General features: G+C 47.5%; 2 protein-coding genes across 3 annotated transcripts; one reads left to right on the forward strand and one right to left on the reverse strand.

The window, feature by feature from the left end:
* The first annotated feature begins 8271 nt into the window (after positions 1-8271).
* APOBEC2 (apolipoprotein B mRNA editing enzyme catalytic subunit 2) lies at positions 8272-19931 on the forward strand. Its single transcript, XM_025990882.2, has 3 exons — positions 8272-8605; positions 16515-17078; positions 19512-19931. Exons 1-2 carry the CDS (start codon positions 8475-8477, stop codon positions 17056-17058), a joined length of 675 nt encoding a protein of 224 aa, XP_025846667.1. The 5' UTR covers positions 8272-8474; the 3' UTR covers positions 17059-17078; positions 19512-19931.
* On the reverse strand, positions 18213-27848 carry OARD1 (O-acyl-ADP-ribose deacylase 1). 2 transcript variants are annotated; one of them, XM_025990885.2, is made up of 6 exons: positions 27512-27848; positions 26821-26952; positions 26147-26291; positions 25178-25236; positions 24008-24120; positions 18213-22599 (listed from the first exon to the last, which is right to left on the reverse strand). In XM_025990885.2, the coding sequence occupies exons 3-6, from the start codon at positions 26211-26213 to the stop codon at positions 22497-22499; spliced, it is 342 nt and encodes a 113-aa protein (XP_025846670.1). In that variant the 5' UTR covers positions 26214-26291; positions 26821-26952; positions 27512-27848; the 3' UTR covers positions 18213-22496. The 2 variants fall into 2 exon arrangements, with proteins under 2 accessions (XP_025846670.1, XP_025846668.1); XM_025990883.2 differs by having other exon boundaries at positions 26872-26952; positions 27512-27841.
* Between the last annotated feature and the right edge of the window lie 70 nt (positions 27849-27918).

The raw sequence follows: 27918 nt of genomic DNA on the forward strand, positions 1-27918 counted from the left end.
CCTTCTCTTTCTCTCTCTCCCTCTCAAATAAATAAATAAATAAAATCTTAAATATATATATGCCAGTCTCTAGGGATGGAGCTGAGCATCGGTGTTTTTAAAACTCCCCAGGGCGTCCTGCAGCCCACCTGAGAACCACTGCTGAGTGCATAGCAGAGCCACTGGGGAGCTTATTAAAAAGGCCTGCTCTGTAGACCCCACCCATGACCTAAGAATCAGAACTTTTGAGGTAGGCTCCAGGCATCTTTAGACTTAACAAGCTCCCAGCACTGGTGTCAGCTGTCACTACAATTGGAGAGCTCAAGGTATGGATGGTTTCTCAGGGCTCCTTTCACCTTGACAACCTGTTTCTGTGTGCTGAGTTCTGGGGGAGAACCAGCTATGACCTGTGTGGGCTCAGGACCACACAGGGAGAAGCCAGACGGACATCATCATTCAAGGAGACTGGCTCTTTCTGGACCTCACCGAAGAACAAGCAAGAAGGAATCTGCATCCTCCCTGCCTCCAGAAAGGACATGCTCTGCCCTGCAAGGCAGCTCAGGTACCCCCACCTTTGTGTCCCCAGTCCCAGTGCAGCCCAGGGCACAGAGCTGGTGTTCATATGCATTTATTGTTTGGATAAATGAATACTTTGTCCCATTAAAAGAAATGTTGACCAGCACCCTACCAACACCTGCAGACAACTCTGCACCCATTGACAAAGCCTACGTTTGGGGAAGAGAAGGATCTGAATAGTTTTTGACACGTCTCAGGTGGTTCTAATGTGCAGCCTGGATGAAATAGCTACCAGCATGGTTCTCAAAGTGTGGCCCAGTGGCCCCCTAGGGCAGCTGTTGAAGGCAGATGCTTGAAGGCCTGGACTCCAGACCTGTGCCAGACCCACAGAATCAGACCATCTTGGGGAACGAAGGCCATATGGTGCAGTGGTTTGCAGTTCTGGCCCAGTCTACTTCACTGTCTGTGCTTCATTTTCCTCACCTGTGCAATGGGGCCCTCCTGGAATTGTCTGGAAGAAGAGATGGGGTAATGAGTAATAAGATGTCTGGCACAGAGGTAGTACTTGATACCTGTTAGCTGTTCTAGGAGAGAAACCCAGAGGCCACCTGTTCACTAAGCACACGTGGTTCTGATTCACACTGAAGATGGAAACTCATCTTGCTGCGCAACCCCCAGCGGTATTTCCCTAACTTCCTAAGAGCCAGGAGAGTGAGTGACCTCCTTCTCAGGTCTATGGGCTAGCCTGATCAGTGTCACACTCACAAAATGACTGGCTTTTGATGTTGCACGTTCAGGTGGATATTGTCTTCATCTCAATCAAATTTTCTAAAGCTGCTTTTAGTTGAATTTCTAACTTCATTTAAAGTCACCAGTTGACTTTAGACAAGTGAGCACCCCAGAGTTATTTGACATTATCATCATCTCAAATAGGCAGTATAAATATTTGCTACTAATTTTGTGTTGCCAGCTAGTTCTACAAGTTCAATTGACGCTCCAAAAAGAGGAGAGTCAGCCCAAGCCCATTGCATGACTTTGCCCTCCCCAGTGCAAGCTGATCCACAAACCCAAGCATCCAGATACCTCCAGTTTTAGACACTTGGCTCTAGAAGAAAGCTCGACAAAACTAACAAAACTGCCTGATAGGGATGAGTCAAACTAAGGGGCTTCCTGTCTTTGAACAAAAACAGCCAGAAAGGACAGGACTTCTCAAAGTCGCCCTTAAAATTCCCTTCTACAGGGGTGCCTGGGGGAGCTCAGTCAGTTAAGCATCTGACTCTTGATTTAGACTCAGGTCATGATCTCAGTCAGGGTCATGAGATTGAGCCCCGAGTCAGGCTCCACACTCAGTGTGGAGTCTGCTTGTCCTTCTCCCTCTGCCCCTTCCCACATCACACGTTTTTTTCTCTCTCTCAAATGAAAGAATAAATAAAATCTTTTTTAAAAAATTCCCTTCTGCACCACTCCTTGGATTCCTGGGTGGGAACCTTTAATCCCTCAGTCTCTCAATCTGCCTGACCCCTTGTCCTTACTTACCCTATCCCACCTCCCAGTTCTGAGCCCCACCCGAAGCACACACTGCCCTGGGCCCCTCCTGGATCCCCAGAGTTACCCAGAGTTGTGCCTGAATAGAGTCAGAGCTGCCTCCTGTCTTTGCTAGATGTGTCTTGGGATCCCACCATCCCAATCACATGAGCTTCTCTGTCCTTGAGTGGTGGTTTTCCAATTGCCTCTAAGTAGGCACATGGCATGTGAATATGATTCACAGGGTGGAGGGTAGTGGAGATGGGGAGATGAGCTCCCCCTTCACATTGTCTGCAGAGGTGGGGCGATACACCAGGTGATATAGCACCCCCAGGAGGTAGTATGTCTCTTTCCACTATATATTAATCCATCCTTCCCTCCCCTGAACCCTGCATTCTTCCTCCCTTTGCCAAGTGTGCAGAGTGAAGACACACAGGAGCAACGGGAAGTGGGTAGACCGATAGGTGTACGTCCAGTGGACAAAGTTTGGTCCACTGGGCTGGCAGGGGCAGAGTGCAGGCAGTGTTTTTTCTCTAGGCATCCCTGGCCGCTCCTTCTTCCTCTCTGGGCAGGTAGAGGTGATGCCCTTGTAGAAGCATAAGGCTCCCTGAATGTTGTCAGGCTGGGGCCAGGGCTCCAAAGTCTTCTTTTGTGATGGCCACATCCATCCTACCTCCTGGAATGCCCCAGCACCCCACGCTGAGTTTCAGAGTCCTCCTCTCTCTTGTAGTTCTGGAAAACCAGCACAAGGCCCTTTTGTTTTAAGTTCTTATTGCTGATGCTCTTGAGTGGCACGCTAGTTACCTACCCAGACAAAGCCTGGCTTTGGTTGGGGACTCTCTCAGAGCCAGACCTCCCTCTTTTACACTCAGGTAGAGTCCCGTGAGGTGCCTTCTCACCCCCTAGCTTTCAAGGACCCCCACCACTAAGACCCATGCTGCTAGCATAGCAAGCTGGGAGAGGCCCTCTTTGTCACACCAGGAGCCTCTGTGGTACCTACTCAGCCTCATTCGTCCCTCTGCGGTCTCCATCTCCAAGATTCCCCAGCCCGCCCAGAAATGATCTGCCCACAGGAGCTCCACAGAAACCCCCGTCCCCTCCAACCGCACCTGCTCCACGCACTGAGCATGCTAAGCCCTGAAACTTTCCTCTCAAAAGTTGATTCAGCGTATCGCTCTCTCCTAGTAGTTCTTTGGCCCTGCAAACACCCCTTCAAAGAGGAACACTCTTAGTCACCTTCATGCACCTGATGCTTATCGGATCACTTTCCTCAAAGACTCAAAAGCGCCAGCCGCGGGAGCCGGGCGGTGCCGGGAGTGGCTGCTGGAATGGAGGACCGGGGTGACCAGGACCGAAGTCCCCATTGGCACCATTTCCCTGGGGCAGCCTGTTCTGCCTGGCAAGCCGCGCGTTGAGTCCTGCAAAGGAGGTATTGAAAACCCTGGCCCGCCCTGTGAGTCCGGTGCCTTCTGGGGTCTCGGCCTCAGACCTTCCGGGAGATCCTTGGTTCCCTCCCCCCGCCCGGCCAAAGCTCTGGACACTCCTGGACACTCCGTGTTTATGTCAACAGCGCGGTTGCCGGAGAGTGCAGGCTTCTGCCCGCCAGGGGGGTGTCTGGTGCCTATGGCCCGTTGTTTGTGTACCTCGTCTCAGTAGTGACCGAGGGCCGGCATGCCCGGGCTGGGTCTCTGGGGCAACGCACTGTTGGGGTCCCAGCTGTCCCTGCACATAAAGCACCCACTCTATCAACACGCTCCCGAGGTGTCTTCTTTCACAAAGTGAGAATTTAAACCTTCCCCTGGTGAGGCTTCTATTTTCCACTAGCCCCCTCCTGGCCTCTCCTCCCTTCCCCGGGGAGGGCAGCTCAGCAGCAGGCTGAGACCCAGGGAAGAGCTGTGCCTGACCCTGTCCCCTACTCCTCAGCCACCTCCAGAACATTCAAATGTTTTTTTGCAGTGACCCTGGGAAACGGGACAGGGAGAGGTGGGCTGCGGCTTATCTTGGGCCCAATCCAGCTCCTTCCAGCCACTGCCACCTGGGAGAGAATGAGATTGGGTCCTGTCCGGACAGATTAGGGGAATTCCCTTTTTTGCTTTCCACCCCTGCTCACTAGCTGCTCTGTCTCTACACCTATACCCTCTACACACACACACACACACACACACACACACACATACCTGTGTGCGTGCACCCCTCATATACTGATTGCTTCCAGAGCCAAGGCCCCTGAAGAACTCCTTTTTCCCCTATTCCCCTCTTGCTCCTCCTTCCTCGGAGCCTGGCCTTGGGAGTGGGGGGCGGGGGTGGTCCCAGTAGCAGTAGGGACTGCACGGTGAAGGGGCAACAGCATGACTCTGACAGCACATAGCTCTGCTCTCACCGGCTGTGTGACCTTGGTCAAGTCACTTAAGCTCCCTGATCTCAAACTCCTCCCCAACAAAATGAGAATAATAGTAGTACCTATGCCAACATCCTCGTGAAGAGTAAATGGGTTCATTTAATGGACACAACCGGCTTAGACCCAGGGTCAGGCCCCCCAGGAAGGGCTGTGTTAGTGTCAGTGCTCACTATTACTGAATCCCGGGCAGCATTACATATTTGGAAAAGCCTTGGAGGCCGAAGGACCTGGGTTCAAATTCCAGCACCCTACAGACTCCTACTGTGACTTTGAACTAGATGCCCCATTTCTGAGTCTCCTCCTCTGCAGGAGGGGCAAATGGATAGAAACTTACCCCGGTGTTAACAGGGGAGGTTAGGAGATGCCTGCCCTCAAGAGTATAGTGGCAGCTGCGGGTAGTGGAGCCAAGCTCCTGGCACCTGATACCCAGATTAGCTGCTGTACTTGGGGCCAGGCAGAGGAAACTGGTAGGACTTAGAAAGGAGAACCAGGGACCAGCCAGGAACCAGGCCCCCAGGAGGTGCCATAAATAGCCAGAGCTAGCTCAGAGGGCCTCCCAGGATGTGGTGCAGGGGTGGGGGCTGGGAAAGAACAGTGGAAAAGGAAGCCATCAGTTATCAATTCAAGGGAGGACCCAGGGTGCTCTCCCAAGTGTCAAAGGAAAAAAGCGTGTGTGGGTGTTGGAAGAGCTGGGGGTCACCTACTTTAGAAGGGACTAGCCTGGTCCACCTCTGCACCACCTCTCACCATCACTCAGAGTCAGGACATTTTCACTGAGCTGTTCATCTTCCCCCCACAGGAGCCTTATGGACTTGCCAAGGATCTTGACTTTTTCCTCTCTTCTCATGTCCATCCCTTTGGCCGTCCTGGAATAGAGGACAATAACCCAGATAGCATCACAGATGGAAGCACTGAGGCCCAGAGATGCTTAGTGATTTGGCCAAGATCACACAGTGAATCAAGGCTGAGATGGGGACCTGAGCACAGATTTATTTTTTTTCCCTCCCAATCCTGGGTTATACATGACAGCCAAAATCTCTGTGCCGTATTCCTAGTCCTTGGGGCACCTGGGTGGCTCAGTCAATTGAACATCCTACTCTTGATTTCGGTCCAGGTCATGATCTCAGGGTCATGGGATCCAGCCCCGCATCAGGCTCCACACTCAGCAAGGAGTCTCTCCCTCTTTTCTTTTCTCTGCCCCTCCTCCAGCTTGCTCTCTCTCTCTCTCTCTCTCTGTCAAATAAATTAATTAATTTTAAAAAATGAACATGCCTTCAAGGAGGAAGTCTCTCCCACAGGGAGAAAAAAGAACTGAAAGGATCCTTCTTCCTCGCCTGCCTCCCCCCAAACCTTTGAGTCTTTCTTGGTTGCTCCAAGCCCCTTACTGTAGCTATGACCCGGAAGTGGGTGAGGGACACATGCCTCTACCGCTTTAGACAGGTATTCATCAGAGCTGGCTGGGTGCAGCCCTTGGAGATAAGAATTATTCTCAGAGGACCTGGACTTAAGTCCTCAGGTGATCTTGTGCAAATCCTTTCACCTTCCTGAGCCACTGGTCCTTACCTGCAAACCGAGGCCAATAACACCCGCCCGTGTGAGAGCAGCGTGAGGACTGAATGTGCTGCTGCATGCTTTAGTGCCTCCTGAGTATGAAGACTGGGTGCTCCAGGAGAGGCTGTGCCTCACGCATCTCTGTGTTCTTGCTATTTCCTACCATGCCTGACACGTAGGAGCCCTTGATAAGTGTTGATCCAATAAAAGAAGGAAGTAAACTCTTTGCATTGAAATGTTGTGTGTTTGTGTGACGACAAAGAATAATGTGTGTTCGCAATGTATCAGAGATCACCACCTTTTCTTTGTGGACACAGGCAGTACTACTACCGCCCTGTGCTTGACACCCCTGGAAAAAAACGCCTGAAAAAAATAATCTCGGGATATGTGCTCTCAGTAATAAGCCTATTAGGAAGGGTGACCATATAGTTGATGGTTGATACTGGAACGCTATGGGGAGTGAAAGATGCATTGGTACTAATTATGCCTGGACGACAGGTAGAAACTGTGACCATCCAGGCAGACCTAAATGCTTGGGCCTCTTATTCATAGGGCACTGTGCTGCTCAAAATTCTCTGGGGAGAGAGCCCCAAATACTCTAAACCAACCCGACTCCTATTCTCTAGGCAGACCATGGAAGGGTACCTTCCTTTTCTATCACTGCCACCCAACCCCACTTGAGGCTGAGTTCCAACAGTTCCCCAATGTTCTCAGGTTCCTTACCATCAACCTCTAGGTGACCCTGACCTCACCCTTCTACTGTCCTGAGAATGGCCTAGAGTGTTTGCACTGCCCTAAACACAAACACCAGTGGCCTCCGCTAAGCATCTAAGCGAACATGATCCATCCAGCTTCCAATGCCATTGCAGCTCAGTGGTTTCTTTCTAGGGGCCCCAGGTGTCTCTCATTACTTTCACAGGCTTTTAACTGGCCCCTCTGCTTCTGTTCCTTCTCATCTTTGGTCTATTTTCCACCACGTAGCCTGAGTGATCCTGTAAAAATATACGTTAGACCATGTGTTTCATCTGTTCAAAAACACTGGCTCCCCATCTCACTCAGAGAAAAAGTCAAGGTGTTTGGCAAGTCCATAAGGCCCTACCTATCTAGCCCTTATTTACCTCCCTGGCCTCCTCTCCTAGGGCTCTGCAGCCACACAGCTGTCTGCTTGCTCTTCAAACACATAAGGAATGCTCCCACCTCAGGGCCTTTGCACCTGCCCTTCCTCCCCTTGGAACACTTTCCACAGTGTACTCCCCTCACAATCTTCAGATCTTTTCTCAGTTTTCAAAGCCCTTCTCTGGCCACTCTATAAAAATATTACCCCACCCTTTGACACTTCTGTCCACCTTACCTGCCTTCTCTCCTTAGTACTTAGCACCAGCACATAGACTAGGTAGATATAGATCACTTATTTTGTGTATTGTCCAACCTCCTTCAAGCTCTGTGAGGGCAAGGATTTTCATTTGTTTTGTTCTGTGTCATATTCCCAATACTGAAACAGCACCTGGCATATAGTACATGCTCAACAAATATTTGTTAGATGAATTAAGGACCAACTGAGGAAACAGCATGAAGGTCAAATGTTTGGCCTCTGGAGTAAAGAGACCTGAGTTTGCATCCTGACTTTGCCACTCATGGGCTGTAAGGCCTTTCTGTGAGTCCAAGTTGCCCCACATGAAACGTGGGATGATACAGATTGTCTCCCAGGGCTGTTGAGAGCATTAAGTCTGATTTCACAGGTAAACCAGGAAACTCCCTGCCTGTCCTGAGCCTGTAAATGGCAGGATTGTTGTTACTGCGTGCTCCAGAACTGACACAGCATTACGTGGCTGTAACAGGCAAACTGGCCTCTGTTCCCTGGAAGTAATAACTCACAGTTTCTTTCCAAATTAGAAGTTCTTATCTTACTCTGTCTCAGGACCCTCCTTTCCTGAATCCACATTCCCCAGCTGAAGGTTTCTCTGCAAGCACCCCATCCAACATAAGCCTCATCCTGCTTGCACCTGCTTGCATATCTCTCCTAAATCTCAGGACACCCACCTCTCAACCCCTTTCCCCATCCCCCCAGTGGAGCTGGAAAGGTTGCACAGGGGAAACAGAGGGAAGAATATAAGGTGGAAGGACATAGTATGAATATATGCGTGAGCCAGTGGGGGCAGGGAGAGCAGGCCTTGCCATCCCCACCTGCCAGCTTCCTGTCTTTGCCTACTGATAAATAGGGGATGCTAATGGCCAGATTTTCCATTCCCCCCCATCCCGGTACCCGCTGTCACTCAATTAAAAAAAGATAGAGGGCGAGGGCCTGGGGGAGGGGCAGAGGGCTGGGGTTATAAAGCCTGTGTGGCCCGGAGGTGAGAACACTAAGCCTGGCTTGCCCAGTCCTCTTCCCGTCATCCCCAGGCAGATTTAGCTGCTGACAGCTGCTTGGGACTCTGCCGCCGGGCCCTGGCCCTAGGAACTTGCTGCCTCTCCCTTTTCTCAGTGACTGCAGAGCCACCACCCCTCCATGGCCCAGAAAGAAGAGGTTGCTGAGGCCGCTGCGCCCGCTTCCCAGAATGGTGAGGATCTGGAAAACCTGGACGACCCTGAGAAGCTGAAGGAGCTGATTGAACTGCCTCCCTTTGAGATTGTCACAGGGTGAGACCTGGGTGTGGGCTGTGGGGCTCTTCCGTAGAAGAACGTGGGTTGGGGGCAGGCTGGGGGAATTTAGGGTGGTAATAGTAGGGGTCAGGGTCACAGTTCTGCAGCCATGAGCCTACCATGTGTGGTAGGGGCAGTGGGGGCTACAGGGGCATCTCTCTTAGCCTCTTGGGCGACACCTCCCACCCCCTCTAATCAAGGGGAGGTAGTAACAGCTCCTTGGAGGCAAAGGCCCAGAGAATGAAACCACCACTCAGGCCTCCTGGCACTGGGATATCACCTGCCTCTCCAGGTACAGGCTGTCTACTAGTCTCAGGGAGTTTGGTAGGAACATGGGATGACAGAGACATGTTCAAATATGGCCCCAAAGTACCTCCTCCCTTGACTTCTTTCTCTGCTGCCGAGTACGCCTCTCTCCGCTCTCTGTATGGCTCTCGTTCTTTCTTTAGAGCTTCTCCCTGGAGTGGAAGATCCTAAGACAGAGAAAACAGATCCACCCTTTCCCTAAACTGAGTGATAAGCACTTTTTTTTTCTTATTGAATCAAGTCTGCCTCGGGGTTCTCCACATCCACTCCCAGGGCAACAGTAGTTAAGAGCAGGTAACAGTCCAGGGCCAGAAGCTTCTGGGCACCCTCAGCCATAGCCCCAAGGAGGATCAGGGACCCTGAGCGAAGAGTCTCCAGGCCCCAAAGAGGCCTACAAACAGGGTCTTGTCCAGACGATGCCATCGCCAGGAATAAAACCAAGTTTTCCTTCCTCCTCTTCCCTCTCACCTCCTTTCACAGAAGACCCCCCCAAGAAGTTTGTAGGCAAAGAATAAGAAGTGGATGCATAGGGCCACTTTTCCTCCCTCAGCCCCAAGGCTTCCTCCATGGGCGTCTCCAGCAATGCCCACAGGCGAAGTAAGGTCCACACTAGGAGAAATTTCAGGAAAAATGGAGGCATGATGTCCTCAGGGGGCAGAGGAGCCCTGGGTGGCCATTCAGACTTGCCATTTTAAGCATGTCTTAACATGCTTAACATGAGGAAGTTACACTAAGTTGATCCTTAAGGTCCCTTCCAGCTCAGACATTTCCTGATTTCTAAGAGAATCTGAGGGAAAAATGCACCCTGGCTCCTGAGGGAGGAATTCAACCAAGAGCCTGAAACTTGTGTTCGCCCATGCCCAACCAATGAATGTCACCATCCTCACAGGGTTAGGGAAGCAGCGGAGTACCCAGTAATATAGACCTAGGGAGAGCCTAGGGCTACTAGGCCGGGAGAGTCGGCAATTCCAGTGGCTCTCTTCAGAAGGAGATCTTTTTCCTCACCCCTAAGCCTGCTGGTCCATGCTGCCTTGTTCACCCACGGGTACATACACATTCACTCTGTGCAGCACTGTGATCTCCCCAGCACAGGGGCAGGATAGGTCCAGAACAGAATTAGACTATGTTTGTTCAGTTGAACATGCTTTGGGGTCCCAGGGGGGTTGGTCTAAAGGTCAAATCCTCTGATGCAACCAACTTATGATCATCCAGGGCTTTGTAATCACTGAAAACTTGCACTAGCCCAAGCGCAAGCCCATTCAAACATCAGCACAATGCTGGGAGAGGGGGTTACGTTACTGCCACTCCACAGACAGGGAAACTGAGTTAAGGAGATTGAGTGATTGGTTCAACACCACCAGAACCAGTAAGTAGCAGGTCTTCTTCTGACTCCAGTCAAGGATTCTTTTCACAGGTCTCTGATTCACTATGGGTCCCAGATTTCCTGAACAGGGTTCCACCTACCTCCGTCTGTGAGGTAGTGGGGCTCAGAGGCTTCTCTGACCCAAGGCCCAGAAAAAGAGGTGCAGCCAGGGCAGTTTTCTGGGTGCTCTAAGAGCAGTTCAGGAGGGAGGTAGAGCCCTGTGTGTTTTCTGGCCACAAGTAACAGCTGTGGAGATCTGTCTCCTGGGCCCCTCTGCGTAAACAGATGGCTTAAAATAGCCCAGAGGTGTGGCTATGTCTGTGCAGGGACAGGAGGAAGGAGCAGCTTTCCTCTCCCTTCCTCTCCAGACGCCCTGGTATCAAGGAGGTCAGCAAAGCAGCTCCTCTTCTAGCCTAGACTCCCACAGGGGTTGGAGCTGTCTATACTGCTCTTTAGATTTGGGCTGCAAACTAGCAGAAGAGTGAGTAGCTTGTCGGGAAAGTCTGAAGTGAGGAGGGTGTACCAAGTAGGAATAAGGAGATATGCCCTACTCATCATGATTCTGGGCTTGAATAGGGTACTCTGGACAGAAAGCAGGCCAAAGAACATTAACAAAATTGCATGGAAGAAAGTGTTAGAGAAAGGTCTAAAAACTGTAGTGGTGTGCCAAAGACAATTCATGATGACTGATAATCGATGGTATGCATCTCTTCCCGACTCGGTGTTCAATGACCTTCATGTTGGTTTCTTGAAATCTCCATAGTAGGAGTGTTTACAGGATCAATAAATCTTAGAAATCAGGACTTCCTTTCCTTTTCTTTCTTTCTTTTTTCCATTCTTCTTTCCTTCCTTCTTTTCTTCCTTCCTTTCTTCCTCCCTCCCTCACTCCTTTCCTCCCTTCCTCTCTTTCTTCCTTTCTGTTACAGAGCTGGGTGTTGAACCAGTACACAAAGGAAAGAGAGAACCCTCTAAACACAAGAAGGGCTTAGGTTTGGTTGTGCTTAAGATTGAGCTCTGAGGGGTAAGATTTGAGGCCCAGAGAAGGCACCATCTGACCGCGCCAGGTTTAATTTCTTGAGTGTTGACCATTGTCCAAACTCTGAGGGGTTGGATTACTCGACTATCTTTCAGATGAGGAAACCAAGACTCAGGAGGATGATCAATTTGCCCAAAGCTAATGGATGGAGTAGGGCATAAACCCCAGGAGGATTGTCTGACTCCAAATCACCACATTGCATCTAAAAAAGCCATAAATGGGAGGCTTTTTATATTTGACAAATATTTACTGAATAGAAATCATTTATTTGCTGCCCGTTTTCCCCACTAGCATTTAACTTCCATGAGGACAGGGACTCTGCCTTGTAACTGCTTTATTCCCAGCTCCAAGAAGAATGCCTAGCCCCTAATAGATATTTGTTGAATAAATAAATGAACTAATGAACGAACACCTACTGTGTGTTAGGTCTCTGCCCAGGCATTAAGATAAGGAACTAATCGTGAGGAGGGCGTCTTGGAGGAGAGCAGTTCAGGACATATGAAGGGCCAGCAGCACTCATATATAGAAGAGAATTCCACAGGTTCACACCTGCCTCTGAACTCAGCATGCTTTAGGGAAGCTCTGGGGCACCAGAATTAGTTGTCTTCTCATCTTTCCATCCCAGTGATGAGGGACTGCGGCTCTGCCCAGCAGGACCCCTGGCTGTGTGTTTGTCTGTTTGCCTCTAGTTGCATTGTGTATGATTTTACATAAAGCTGAACCTGCTATCAAAGGGATTAGCAAGGAAGAGAGATAAATGGCACAGGTTGTGACTCTGCTTTCAATCACTTCTTTAGCTACTGGTAGTTTACCCTGCCCACGTGGGGAACACAGAGAAGATAGGCAGGGTTCAGAGGAGAAGGCACAGCAAGAAGGCTGTTAAGGCCATAGGCCCCTCATGCCTCAGCCTGGATTCCAGAGTATGCCGAAAAGGCTTATTCCAGAAGGAGTAGAAGACTGCCATGGACTCTGGCCACCCTGGCCACCACGGAGGCTGGGGGAAGGTCAGAGCCCCACTGTGCAGACAGTGCCTCCCAGGGAAAGGGCAGCAGCTCAGGGCTCATCCAGGGCAGAAGCCCATCTAGAACCACAGACCAGAAGCCAGGAGCCCTGGCAAATCCCACCCAGGTTCTAGGAAGTCAGGCTGTTAGAACACTCCGCCTCTATCCTTCTCCCTGGGCCCACTCCTCAGCATCCACTTTGAAAGTGGTCTAGCAGGACGCCTGGGTGGCTAAGCGGTTTAGCACCGCCTTCAGCCCAGGGCGTGATCCTGGGGTCCCGGGATCGAGTCCCACATCGGGCTCCCTGCATGGAGCCTGCTTCTCCCTCTGCCTGTGTCTCTGCCTCTCTCTCTCTCTGTATCTGTCATGAATAGATAAATAAAATCTTAAAAAAAAAAAAAATGAAAGTGGTCTGGAAAAGGGAGAAAGAGACCAAAACTAGTACTTCTGCCTCTTTTGAGCAGATCATGAGAAGTCTGGGGAAGAAACCTGAAACAAGTTAACACTCAATTACCCGTGAGTAGATTTTCCGCTCCATGGATCATTTTGGAGCAAATGTTTAATCTCAGACCACCTTTGACTGCTTTCCAGGTTGTTCCCTTTCACTGTATAGATTTATGCCTAGGGAACAAAAATATTTTTAAATGTGAATGTGAGAAAAATATATCTACTACATTTATTCACATCCCTTCTCCCTCCATCAGGTCGACCATGCTCCAAATGGTCTTTCCTAGATATTAGGATTCTTGGTCTCCTGCCTAGAGAACGAACTGTGATGCCCAATAGCCTGGGCCCTAACGGATGAAGTGTGAGTGACCCATCTGCAGAGAGTATGAGGAAGTGGTGCTTGAAGAAGTGTGGGAAGGGAAGGAGTAACACTACTGGTTTCTGTGCCTGAAGTATTGACTGAACCCAGGTGAAAAAATCTGCCACCAGCGTGTTTCTCCCAACCACCACTCCAACACATGGACACACACACACACTCCATCTCAGCAAGATAACATCTGCTGGGCATGAGAGTATGGGATCTAAGTCAGCATGGCACTCAGACATCATGCTACTAGGGAAAAAAAAGATGTTTGCGATTATCTAAGAAATTAGTGTTACCGTTTCCTTTCTTCTACTAGCAGGCATAATAGTGTCGACTTATTTCGTTCTATAAAATCGATTCTATAAAATCGCCCGAGATGGCCATGTTGTCTAGCTCACTGGAGGGCTTTCACACCTTTCCTACCTCTGCTCTCCTGGTTCCCCTCCAGAGCCTGGCTGTTTCAGGCTGTCGGAGGCCCAAAGAACCTCATTTGACCTTTATGGTCCTTCTGGAAAATCAGGAAGCCCGGTGAGAAGCCAAGCAAGCCCCATTCTTGAGCAAGCTCAAAAGGAAAGACTGGGAGCCAAGAGCCTCCCTGACTTTCTTTTGCCCCTTGAAAGTATTCCCTTACCTTAGGCACCTAGTCCAGAAGGCTCCACAGAGGCATAGATGATAGAGAGAGAGAGAGACTATAGGGCTGCTGGCCAGAGGGGTGGGAAACCGATATTTATAGAGAGGTGAACTTTCTTCCTCTCCCTTGGGTTTCAGGTTTCTCTAGGTTCTCTCTTGCAAAGGGAAGAAGAGGAAGGGAAAACATCACAGCTTGAGAGGCTGGGAGGAACAGCAGCCTCAGACCAGCCAGCCGGCTTGCAACTGCATGCTGGACCAAATTCACATTCTTGGCTGGGCTCTATTTGGCAAAGTTGGAGCAATACTTTTGGGGGCTCCAGAAGGAAACCCAAAGGGCCACACAGACAGCTTTGGGGAAGCCCCCAGTCAACCAGGCAGTCATGAATACTTCCAAAGTTTTTGCCTGAGAATCCATCATACAGGTGACTCTGGATTAGACTTGGGGGCAGTGGGGTATCTGGCAAAAGGCTCTGAAGAGCATAAAGTGTTTGGGCAAGAAAGGTAAGCTCTGTGGCTCTTGGGAGAAAAAAAAGAAAGCCATTCTGGGAAGTGAAGGGACCAGTTAGCACCAGTAAAATCCAGGATTGGTCTTGTAGGGTGAATTTAATTGGCAAGAGCTCAGTAGAAGTATGCTCCCAACAGGGATTGAAACAGGAGAGGTGAATCATTGGGCCATCATCCATTCTCCCAAAATGTTAAGTAAATAATAAACACATCCAACTAGGGACAGAGGGGTTTAGAGAGCTAAGTATAGTACCTGAAGGAATCCTGGGGCCAGGTCCTCAAACCCATCCATCTCCACAGTGGAAACTTAACTTGACAGCAAGAGATATGGAAACTTGGGTGGAGACAATTTTGTGATGGGGGCGGGGAGTACTGCAGGGAAAGAGCTCGTGTTTACTCAGCTCTTTGGCACCTGCTGCTTATCCCTAAGAAGCCAAGGCCCTGGGACACCTGGGGTTTCCCTGTAGCCCTGGGAGTTAGAAAGGGCAGGCATGCAGAGAAGTAACTACAGGGCATCTTCTGGGGAAACCATAGAGATTACATTTTTTTAAATTAATTAATTATTTATTTATTTTTGGAGAGAGTGTGGGGAGGGGAGGATGAGAGGGAGAAGGAGAGAGAGAATCTCAAGCAGACTCCCTGCTGAGCCTGAAGCCCAACAGATCCACTCAGAGGAGTCTACATATGTCCACACCTGGGCCCCATACCAACCCAATGAAATCAGAACGTCTAGAGGGGAGCCTGATGCAGGGCTCGATCCCACGCCCCCCAGATTGGGACCTCAGCCAAAACCAATAGTTGGACATTTAACCAACTGAGCCACCCAGGCATTCCCAGAGAGTACATCTTTTTAAAAAGGAAACATTCAGCCTCTCCAAGCCAGTACTCAATCCGCTCCTCTCCTGTGACATTTTCAATCCCTCCTGTTAAAGCCTCCTCATTCTCCTTGGCCTCCAAACCTGCAAAAGTCCTTCCTATTTTAGAATGACACGCAGACACACTTGAAGATAAAAGCAATCAACTCCGATGTCCTCTCTAGCCCCTTTCTTTTGCTCTCTCCTCCTTCTTACTACCAAATTTTCTTCCAAACCTGGCCTTTTCCTACTGGTTTCATTTCCTAATCATCCACCCCACCCTCGAAGCCACTGGACATAGTCATCATCAAGTCTGGCATCCTAAGACACCAAGTGGGCTTGCTTAAAGTTCAGGCTTTTCCCTAGCCTCGCTCTACCTGCCTAAAGCCACCATGCCATCTCCCATGGATGTCACTTTTATTTTGTCTTTCTTTATTCAAGAGCCTGTAACAATTCTCTGTTGCCTCCTGAATCAAGACCAAACTTTCGAGAACCTTCCTCCCATGTCCTCCATGCTCCCTATGCATTTCAAATTAGCAGTTTTCAGCCACTCTTAGCTAGAGTCGAGCTGCTAGATTATAAGCGTCTGGAGGGCAGGGGCCAAGTCTTTTATGATTTTGAAATGACTCAATACTACACACAAGCTAAATCATATCAGGGTACTCTTAGGTAGTCTGACCTCAAATATAAAAAAGCTCTTGGACACTTATTGGGTGACAATCCATGTTTCTGACTTGAGAAACAGTCACTGGGAGAGCATGGCACTGTGGGTGGTGGGCCATGCCACGCCTGGGATACAGGAGCCATGAGGGGCAGGGAAGAGAAGTGGAAGCAGGAGATGTTCTGCAAAATCCTCAACTTGCTCTGTCATGAGATATTTCATATATGCTTGCTACTTTGTAAGATTACTATTGGAACAGCACTTTTCCAACCTGGCCACTTATTAGAAACATTTGGAGAGTTGTTTTTTAAAGATGCTGGTGCCTGGGCCCCCTCCAGGTGTTCTGATTTCATTGGTTTGGTGTGGGGCCCAGACATTGACATTTGTAGAGCCCTCTGGGTGGTTCCCACAGGGACCAAGTGAAAGAGTGACTGACTTAGAAATGCAGGAGTTGTGCCCTGGAGCGATGGTGGAGTGTTTGGAGACCCTCCCTACTGGGGTGACCAGAACGTGCACCTCCAAATTCTCTCCTCTCCTCCAGATAAACTCTCCTGCACTCCATCCTGCCTTGTTTGTCACTGATGTTAGCCTAGGCAGGCAAGGCCTGCTTTGACAGGAAGCATGAACATATCCCTGGGGCACCGACTTTGGAGAGCCACCTACTCAACCCAGGCTGATCTAGAAACAAGAGCTCATCATTCTCTCTTCTTCCCTGTCCCTCTGCCCTCCTCGACCCACAGGGAGCGGCTGCCGGTCAACTTCTTTAAGTTTCAGTTCCGGAATGTGGAGTACAGCTCTGGGCGGAACAAGACCTTCCTGTGCTACGTGGTGGAAGCGCAGGGCAAGGGAGGCCAGGTGCAGGCCTCCCGGGGGTACCTGGAGGATGAGCACGCCGCCGCCCACGCCGAGGAGGCCTTCTTCAACACCATCCTGCCCACCTTCGACCCGGCCCTGCGCTACAACGTCACCTGGTACGTGTCCTCCAGCCCCTGCGCCGCCTGTGCCGACCGCATCATCCGGACCCTGGGCAAGACCAAGAACCTGCGCCTGCTCATCCTGGTGGGGCGCCTCTTCATGTGGGAGGAGCCCGAGGTCCAGGCCGCCCTGAGGAAGCTGAAGGAGGCCGGCTGCAGGCTGCGCATCATGAAGCCCCAGGACTTCGAGTACGTCTGGCAGAATTTTGTGGAGCAGGAAGAGGGCGAGTCCAAGGCCTTTCAGCCCTGGGAGGACATTCAGGAGAACTTCCTGTACTACGAGGAGAAGCTGGCAGACATCCTGAAGTAGGCCACTGGGCCCAGCCTCACGTGAGTCATGGGGCCACTGCTGTGTCAGTAGCCCTTAACTTGGGTGGAGGGCCGGAGGGCAGGTGGAGTGAGTGGTCGTTTGGTTTGACAACCCCACCCCACCTCCCCGCAACAAACTGCACTTCTCTGCTTTTGGGTTGGGTGTAAAAACATTTTAGGAGATCTCTTTTCCTATTCTCTTTCCTCTGAATTCCTCCCAAAACCCTTTTCACTTCTACCCTTTTATATCAAGCCAATGTTCCCCACACTCAAGGTTGACAGGAATCCAAAAGCTTTGGTGAGACACAGTGACTTGCCGTGGCCAGATCTGGACGGTGCAACAGCAGAGAGAATATCTCACTCCCCTAAGCATGCCCCCATTAACATGAGTCCAGCTCCAACTCTAGACACTTCTGGGTGCCCTGCTCCCAACCCCATTTGCAATTCTACCCTTCTGGTGCCCTGTGATGGAAGTTTTTCATTCCTTCAGGGACAATATTTTTCATTTTTGGTACTCTTGAAAGTCCCCAAATGGATTTGTATTCAACTTATTTATTGCCAGAGAAGCTTTCATGTTTTCAAACAAATGGTCCTGCTTTGAAGGAGACTGATAATTCGTGCATAACGCAGGAATGTATAATGCAGGAATATTTTTCTTGCTTTGAGAAGAACCTCTACAGCACTGATAGAAAAATGCTGAATTCAGGAATGGGAATATCACAGCAACAAGTTCTTTTTATGGAGGAATGCTGAAAGGGTTAAAAAGATGTTTGTAAATTAGACAGCAGCTCAGAAGTAGCCTCCTACAGCCATCAAGATGAGATAGGAGAACTGGAAGTAAAGATTAGCTATTTAAGCAAATAATTAGGACACAATTAAGGCCAATTTGGCCTCTTGCTGAGGGTAAATTAGACTCTCACAGAAACAGGCCGATTACCCTCAGGAAAGAGGGTAAAAGATCCTTCACTAACTTTTTTTGAGTTTGGTCTGATTTAGTTGGTTCCTTCAGAAATGCTACAACCAAATCCCTTCACAAGGCCTGAGTTACTGATCAAAATCCTCCAGAATCGGAGAAAGGGTCTTTACCAGCCTTTTCTCCAATTTCAATCCTGGAACAGTTCACATATTAATAAAACATAAAGCGGCACGCTTCCATGAAGTTACTCATTTTATTTTTGGTGTCTCCCTCTTAATATTTTTAAGAGGTGACTCCATAGACACATTTTGGGAAATATCCATGTTCTGGAGCTTGATGTTGGCAGGTGTCTGCCATTAGACATGCATACAGGGTGCCTGAAAATTCTCTGAGCATTTGCCAATCTGAGAAGACACGATTTTCAGCCATTTCTTACAAAAAGCAGTCCATATTCAGTGAAGTTAGTGAGAAGATGGTCAGGTAATGCCATGCTGTAGTCTGCTCACATTAAAATAAGACACCACTCAGAGTGGTGGTGAGTAGTAGTAAAAACAGATTTCTAAGGGAAAATACAAAATTTAAAATTCTTTGAAGATTTTATTAGTGTAGATGCTATCACTGTAATTATAAACCCTATGTATACTCTCCAGAATGATGACTGGTAGCTTAATTTTAACTATAGTATACTTTCTTCTTAAACACCTTTCAGAACCACAGGCCATTTCTTCCAGCTGCCTAACCAGCAAGTCCTCAGAGATGTGTGTGTGTGTGTGTGTGTGTGTGTGTGTGTGTGAGATGGTGTTGTTTTTCCATTAAGTCAAGTAATTACACAGCTAAATCTGCTATAAAAATTAAACATTTCAAGGAGGATTAAAAGGAGCTTTTAATTTTAGATAATTGAGGGTTGTATCTTATGCTAATCTAAACGGAAGTAAAATAGATAAATCAGTTTGAGGGAAAAGTCCATTTCCAAGTCAAATTATTTTTAAATAAAATATTATTGGACATGTTCCACATTATAAGCCTCCTTCCATTAGTGTACATAACTGTATTATCTGGACCCATTAACATGTTTCCAGGTACTCTATTTGAGTTACTCATTTTCCTGAAGGGAAAGGTTAAAATGTACGAAGTCAAAAAAAAAATTGGCATGAAATAGAGTTGTAATCTAAAAGCCCAAAAGAACAACTTTGCTTAATTAAAATACTAAGAAATGGGCATTTGTTAAAGGAAATTCCCTTATACTTCCTAATCCATCTTTTTAAAAAAAAAAAAAAAATGATAGAATAGGATTTAACCATATATTTAACTCAAGAGAGTTAAGGTAGAGATCTTCTGAGTTTTTCCCTGTGTGAACCACACCAAAACATGACCACAACATACCTAACATTGGATAAAGCAGAAATCACAAGAGACTCTAGGGAAGAAATTCAGAGACTTGCTCAGAGGGCACACAGGAACCCTAGCTCAAAAGAAAACTCTTCATTGTTTGGGGCCAGGAGAGCTCTCAGTAACATGCTTTCTGTTTTCTCACTAAGGTCTGCCTGCTGCCACCAGGAGACAGCAATGATATGTATGGCCATGTGGGACATGCCTGACTTCCTAATACCACTTGAGCTGGACAACACTGGACACCAACCAATCCTAGTGCACAGGTCCTCCAAGGACTCTAAATATACTGCTCATGCTGTAAATCATTTAAGCCATGACTCTCTCTAAGGCTGCTCTTGGGAAAGAGGAAAGTGAGTTGCAAGGAAAGAAATGGCAACCATATATGGACACCAGGGATCTGTGGGGCAGGAGAGTCTAATTATTCCCCCAATGGGCTGCTTAAGGGAAAGAGCCTCAGACCCAAGGTCTGTGCAGATCTTTAAAATATGTCCAGAAATGCATTTTATGTGAAGTTGGTTTTTTTAACAAAGAAAAATGGTAACATTAATAAAAGAAGTTGTGTGGTTTTTCTGTGAGGTTTTTTTTTTAAGGAACTTGGACATTTAGAAGTTACTATGAACAGTGATCAAGTCCTAGGAATAGGGATGTTCCCAGGCTATGAGCCACGTCATGACATTAGAAAGTGGAAGGGAGGCTTAACCCAGGGCTGGTTTAGGCAATACAGGATACCAGCTCTCCCAGGCCAACTTACCACCTTGGTCTTGATCTTTATCAAGTATTTCCTTTTGAGATTACTTATGAATGCCTTTTCCCTTCTCTGAAGACAAGGAATATGGCAGAGGGTGAAACAAAGGGCAGGGGAAATCTTTTTATAAGGTATCTGTGTTCCCATTGCCGATTAATAAGCAATTAGCCACTTGATTTCAATGTTTAGACGCACACCCTGTAAGATTAGTTATGTGGTACTTGATGGTGACAGCAGGATGGTGTCCAGTCTCCTTTCTTAAAAGGCTTGAATCCTATGTAGAAGCAAAATTTCACATACAAACTTCTGGGTGTTTGCCAAACTCTAACTAGGTTTCCAGGAATAATGTACTCATTCTGTCAGGCCATGCCTCCTCTTCCCAAGCTTCAAGTGTAATAAGTCATCAGAATTTGACCCCAAGACTATCTGCAAATGACAAAGCACTTTATCACATCCCTGCTGAGTCCCAGAATTCCACTTACAGCCAGTCCTCCCCAAGACTAGCCTTTGTTCAAAGAATCTTTAAGGCTCATAGTTCCATGAAAAAAAAAATAACCCTAATCCCTTTAAATGTAGAAGCCTACAAAACCAATGTTTTGAGCCAAGAGGAAAGATTTATTTGCATAGTTAAGCAAAGTACTTTGATTCTAAGTTTCCTCTTACCATCCCACTCTCATTTTCCATGTTGTGTATTCAGATATCCTTTTTCCCCTTCAGTTTTATCCTTTGTGGACAGAAGCAAAGCTTCAAGAAAAGCCTTAGTCTAAGTTCAACAATGAACCTGGCCCTGCACCGCCCCTACCTCAACATAAATTTGTCTGTTTCAGAGATACACAAATACTGAAGTACTTCTTGAAACTGCTGCCTCCTATCACACTGCAGTATGATAAGAACACGAGTCTAAAGTACAAAGATTATATTTAACCAGTGTTCTTCTAGTGTTTCAACAAGCCCCTTCTGAAACCCAGTTCTTTTTACAATAGGGAAAGCAGTTAAGTCCCAGGACAGACCCAGAATTCACTCTAGCGAGGAAATCAAGAGTAGGTCTGGCTAGTTTAAATTTTTATTTTTTTAAGTAGGCTCCACACCTACTGTGGAGCTTGAACTCAAGACCCCAATCTTAAGAGTCTCATGCTCTACCGACTGAGCCAGTGAGGGACCCATTTTAACTCTTAGGATCATAGTAATGGTAAAAGAGAATTCCACTAGTTTTCCCAATACCTTTGATATGAATCCAGGAACCTATTCTTACACTGTAAACACAGGATTGGATAAAGTGCTGCTCTCTTAACCTAAGAAGAGAAGGGGACTAACATGTACCGTTTTCCATCCCAGCTGACTGCATGATCACAATTCTCTTCAGCTTCATAGCACAAAGAAAACAAGCCATCTCCCCCACCACACCCCAAACTACCAAACTAGAATTTTTGAAAGTCGCCCTTTTTCTTAGAAGATTCATAAGGATTTTGTTGAGAACCACTGATTTGAGTCATTACTCTGCCCTAAGCAATTTAGCAGGCATTGAATGTACATTATGTCATTTGTCCCATGACTGAATTCAGACCCATTCAACTGTAGAAGCTATGTGGTGGACAGGAGAGAGGAAGAGTTCACCATGAGGAGATCCTAAATTCCCACCTTTCCAGTAATGCTGACCCCACAGTTCTTGTCTGTTTTTCTTCTCATCCTGTTCTGCCCACTGGACCTTTTGTCTGACTCTTTCCAATTAAGTTACAGGTGAATCCTCCATAACCCAGGTCCAGAACAGATGTGTGCACAGAACCTCAATGGACCCCCAAGAAAAAGATATTTATTCTTCCTTTTCTCTCACCACAAATTTCTTATTAACAACGTTAAGACTTATTTTTGTAATTTAAACAAAACAAAACCCAGAATTCTCTCCTAGGATATGACATAAGGATAATATCAAACAATCTCACAAATGACAAAAGATGAAAAACTACTTGAAATATTCATCCTTTCTGTAATTTCTCTTCAACAGCAGAGAAGTAGAATCAATGCTGCCACCTAGTGGCAAGCTGAACAAGTCAGGTAGTATCCTGGAGCAAAACTGGTCAGAGGCCCAATCAACTATCTGGTTTCCTTGCCTAATATGAGGCATTCTACTCCTTACTTTCCTGTCAAAAAAAAGAAAAAGAAAAAGAAAAAGAAAAAAGAAAAAAGAAATCACATCAACATTTTCCAAGCAATCCCTCCTCCAGAGTCCCAGTCTCATCATGAGAACACAGCAACCCAAGTCTGGCCTGTGACATAGACTACTTCACATGAAACTTTCTTTAGACTGTTTTAAGGTCAGTTCGCTCAGTGCTATGGTCCAGTAGGGATGACACAGGAGATCATGGACACATCCACAGTGTGCATCTGTTCACAGTGTGTACACAGTAATTCTGATGTCTGTTGCTTCAAACACTTCCTCAATCATTGCAGATACATTTTCCCATTGCAGACGATCAAGACCACATCCAATCCTGAAAAAGACAAAACAGCTCCACAGGTTGTGATGAAGGTACCAAGGAAATCACTTCTTCCCTCTTCCTTTAGGCTGCACCCACCCAAAGGATTAAGACAAATGATCTGACCCCACACCTATGGGCGGGAATTTCAAAGCAAATTCCTGTTGTGAATCCCCTAGGTTGATGGCCCCAACATCCAATAGCTGTCACTTTTTTGCTAATAAGGTGCCACTTCTATGGTTTGAGGCTACCTTGAGAAAACTGGTGACTACAGTGGCCCGAGGGGACTCACTATCCTTTCTATATCTAATGGTAAAAACTAGCTGGGATTTTAAAAACACACTTTTGATAAGAGAATGCTAAGGAAAATAAAAAGAAAGAGGGACAAAGGACAGGATCTCTGCAAAAAGGAATTCAAAATGAAAAGCTTGGAATTGCCAAGCTGAATGCAGTTCACCAGTAAAAAAACCTGAGTCAATCCATAAAACTCTTCTGCGTGGCACTTTTTTTAAAATTTCTTTTTATTGGAGTTCAATTTGTCAACATATAGCTAACACCCAGTGCTCATCCCATCAAGTGCCCCCCTCAGGTGTGGCACCTTTCTTCCAAGATGTTACTTTATTGATCCTCGATACCCCTAGGGAAAAAAGGCTTAAAATTGCTAATTTCATATAGTCTGATAATTAAGTCCCTTAAAAAATCGTGATGAGAACACACAACAATTTCTGATACAGAAGACAGAATACATTGAAGCCCAGGGTAAACGAGGGATCTTGTAGTCACATTCCTAAGCAACTTGGGGCTTAGAACAAACCTGCATGCATGGTCAGTACGGACTCAAAACTGGACAGGAAGATTAATGACCCCAAGCCTAATTCCTAAAAAGAAAATAAATACTGAACCCCTAACATCATTCCCTTAAGCTCTGAATAGCTAGGATCTAAGACAATGTACAAGGGACATATCCTCTGGCTACTACCCACTGACCACAAACAAGCATGCAGTTTAAAAGGCAGTGATAATTTACAACTTTCTTTGCACCAGATTAACAGGTTCAGGACACCTTAAGTGGCCCAGAATATATCACCACTGTTCAGTCTTGGTTCTTAGGCTTTTACTCCTTCAAGAACAGAGCCTCAGCCTCAGGCAGAAGACGCCCAGAATTTAACAAAGGTGACTGAGCAATATGTCGTCCCTATTAAGTAGGCTGAAACTGGTGTGTTTTAATTATCCTGATTCATTCAATCCAGGTTAAGAAATGGGTATAAGGTAGCCTAATGTCTGACCACTGGTTCACTGATGATTTTTTAAAGTTTTTAAATTTGTCACTTTCAAGCCTATATTTTGAGTTAAGCTTTCAAGTCAGACAGCAAATCCCACCAGCCAATTACAAGTCTTCATTCAGGGCCCTGGATTTCCTTGCCTGGGCATGGAGAGATCGGTGACTCCATTCTTCAGACAATGGGACTTCATGGCTTCTAAACTCTTCTGTAAGTTCTCATAAGTTGGCTTATGTGAAGCCCTTTTCTTTGTAATCTGAGTACAAAGAATGAATTCAAACTTCCATTAGTCCAAAATGATAGGCAAAGAAGAGCCATCACATTCTCCCAACATCCTAATAATTAAAGTAAGTATATTTTTATAGAAAAGTTCAGAGCAGGATGACCAATGTCAAACTGTGCTTTCCAGTTATAGGAGGGCCTCAGAAAAATCCACGAAAAGGGCCTGAGAAATCCTGCCATGTGATAACCTTTCCTTTTCCCAGGAAGCCCAGGAGATTGGCAGGCTGTACCTATTGTCTATTGTTTTTAAGCAAGGTAGATGAAAGTCCTTGTGCCACTTCCAAGAGATAAGCAATGTATCTACAACAAGGGAGAACCCATACCACCTGAAAACTTCCTGTTAAGTCTATTTAGAAACGATGCTTATTTGCTTTTTGTTTCTCTATAAAGAACAAAGAGAAACTGGTAGCGTTCCAAACAAGACTAGAAGCTACACTGACTTTAAGGAGAGCATCCAAAGGGCTTAGGACACGTCCCCACTCAGTGTGCTGTCCCACTCAGACGTGTAGTGGGTTGGTTGCTATAAGTGACCCAGCACCATCACCAAGAAGCTACATTCCTTCTGCAGCCTGGAGACCATTTGGACAGTGAAAGAATCCCACACTGAGACAGAAGGCAGGGAAGGAGTTAAGTAATACTAGGCACTGCATTCAAGAGGAAAGAACGAGAGAAAAACTCCTTTGGGCAACATGTCTTTTGAGATACTATTATTGCTATCTCACTATAATTAGGAAACAACTAAAGTATGAGGAACATCTCTAATTTTTCCAAGTCTTAGAACAGAGGTTTTTGGTGGCTGTCACAGTACTCTTTCCCGTGGAGCTGGGATGCAGCCTCATGTTCTTTTCTAACCCTTGTGCTCCATATAGCCATACCACTTGATCCAAGTTATCATGATATCACAAGCTTTTTGTCAACTTTAGCTGTCTAGAATGGACCACTATGATCAGCAAATGCAGTACAGCCCACATGTTCACCAGTCCTTATGACTTAGTGGGAACTGACATAGTGAGAATTGACCCCCATCTTACCAAGTAATATATATATCGCCCATCTCTCTTCAGAACAGCCACTTCTCCAGATTTCTTTTCTAAGAAAAAGTTATTCAATAATAGAAAGGTGGGGGGGGGGAGGGAAATCAAAGCACCGATTTGCATTCTTCGATCTGAAAAAAGAAACTTTATAGATCTGAATTCACTTCAGAACTAAAAATAATTTTCAATTCTGAAGAAACACTGTAACACTTTGCTCCTTATCAGCCTTAGCTTCCAGCTTTCTCATTATTTTTTTGCTTGTCTTCCTCTTACCCCATCTTTTATCCTGACCATATTTTCAAATACATCCTTATTCACTTGAAAAACTTTAATGATTTTTTTTACATACAGTTATCATGCTAAGCATTGTGAAGAATATAACTGTAATAAAAGTTCCTAATCACTAAGGAGTTTTCAATGAAGAGGCAGTGTCATGTTTATAGAGAACTACAATAAAACAGTATGAAATTGTCTTAAAGGAATCATTAGGGCAACACTGACCCAATAAACAACTGTTTCAGAAGCTCTACATGTGATTCTAACACAGACCTCTGGTTTAAAATCTCCGGTAGAAAGTGAAAGGAAGATATTTTGAAATGCCTCTTTGAACACTAAGTATAAAATGAGTAAACAGAGGATCTTGAATGTCGGGTTAATACCTGTAGACTTTGCTGAGCACCTTGGTTATTGAAGGTTTCAGAAAAGTGGAGTAATATCAAGAAAGTTTTAGGATGGAGGAAGAGATTAAAAACCTTCATAAGAATTCAAGTTTGGTGTGGTAAAGACCCAAACTAGAGGCCATTTTTGTAGAGGAATACCTTAATCTGAAGAGTTACAAGTACTCAGTGGTTAGGACCCCCCCCCCCCCACCTCAGTATGTATATCCTGGTCTAATATTTAAAATATAACAGGAGGCCATGATGCTCTACACAAGGCACACTAATTGAGCTGTTTTTCAAAACTCACGTTGGTTTAACAGTTCCTGCACCCCTCCAAATTTCTTCTTGAAGAGGACAGCTATCCCAGCACCCATTCGACAATCCTCACTGATACAGTGGGCTAAAGAGTCTGTTTTGGGACATGCAAAAAGGTCTCCTTTCACATAAGTGATCTAAAATGTGAAAAGGGAAAGAAGAGGTTTTATTTGATACAGAAAAACACTAAGCCTAGTTCTTTCATTTCCCTTTACTGCGTCCCCCACCTCTACCCCTCCTCGATTGAAAACCAGATCCACAGGGTCGCCTGGGTGGCTCGGTGGTTGAGCCTCTGCCTTTGGCTCAGGGGGGATCCCAGGATCCTGGGATTGGGTCCCAGCCTTGGGCTCCCAAAGAGCCTGCCTCTCCCTCTGCCTGTGTCTCCGCCCCTCTCGGTGTCTCTCATGATTAAGTAAATAAAATCTTTAAAAGTTACAAATAAATAAAAAATAAAAATAAAAACCAGATCTGCAGAACTTAAGGGAGTCAACCACCACAAATTAAAAGAATGTGTAAAAAAAGCAAAGTGATGGATGGGGTCTCTGCCCGGACTCTTTCAGCCTTTTTGAAGTAAAACAGCTGGAGAAGGTAGGGATGAAAATAAAAAAGAGAGAGTGAGAGACAATTCAATTGTTGCTTTAATTTAAAAGGGTTTATGCTTTTGACCTCAATTACTCTGAATTTCTGTTCACCAGTAAGTTAACAGTCGCTACGCACTCTGCTTCCTTCCGCATCTTCATGAGGGCTGCCGGCCATGATACGGAGTCGCTACTCCCAGAACTTAAGGGGTTTCTCCAGCTGGGAAGGGAAAAGGAAGGAACAATGCTCAGGCGGCCTCGATATGCTACAAAGTGCCCTGGCCACCCATTTGGCTGGTGATGCCTTCCCGCACCACTTGTCGCTGGGCCTCGGGGACGGGATGCGAAGCTCTGCTGGGGCAAGGACCGAGCAGGGCGGCGGCTGGGGCGGGGGCGGCGGGGGCAGGGGCGGGGGCGGCGGGGGCAGGGGCGGCGGGCCCGCTCGCTTTCCGCGCTTTCGTCGGCCGAGAGGCGGTCCCCGCGAGGCGCCGCCTCCCTTCTCCGCGCCCGGGCGCGGCGGGCTTGGGGCAGTCTCCTCTTCTCGGCACGACCCAAACCTATCTCCCCCGGTGGGTTTGGCCGGGAAGAGAAAGGGAGGGGCTTGGCCACAGTCCCGCGGAGCGTCCGGGCCGGAGGGCGGGGGACGCGGGAAGCGGCCTCTCCGGGAAGGCGCAGGCGAAGGAGGCCAAGCGCGCCTGCCACCTGCCTCCTACCCCGAGGACGGGCAGCGAGGGGTCCCTGGGGAAGAGCGGGAAGGCTCGCTCCAAGCCTCAACGTACCGGGGTTACCCTTCACCGGGTCAGGAGTCGGCCGCCGCGAGGTCCCGCCCCGCGGGGAAGGGCTCGGGATCCGGCCCTGGTAGGTGGGAAGCCGCGCACGGACCCCAGACGCGGAGCCAATCCCGCCGCAGCCCTAAATTGCACGCACGTAAGATGGCCGCCCGCCGCGCGGGAGCGGGGCGGAAACAAGCCCCTCTAGCTGGCCCGCCGAGCCCCTACTCTTTGGTAATGGCCGCCGAACTTCCGGCGGTAGAATCCGTGGAATGTCCCGCCGCCGCCCGGGCATGCGTAACGAGACAGCCTACCGCGAGTGGGGGAAGAACGGCGCTTGCGCATTAGCCCCCGGGGGGGGTGTCTCCAGCGACCGCAGCGAAAGGGGTGGGCAGTTGGCAAAGGTGCTAGTTAGC

The sequence above is a fragment of the Vulpes vulpes genome, chromosome 1 (assembly GCF_048418805.1).
Source record: "Vulpes vulpes isolate BD-2025 chromosome 1, VulVul3, whole genome shotgun sequence".
Lineage (NCBI taxonomy): Eukaryota > Metazoa > Chordata > Mammalia > Carnivora > Canidae > Vulpes > Vulpes vulpes.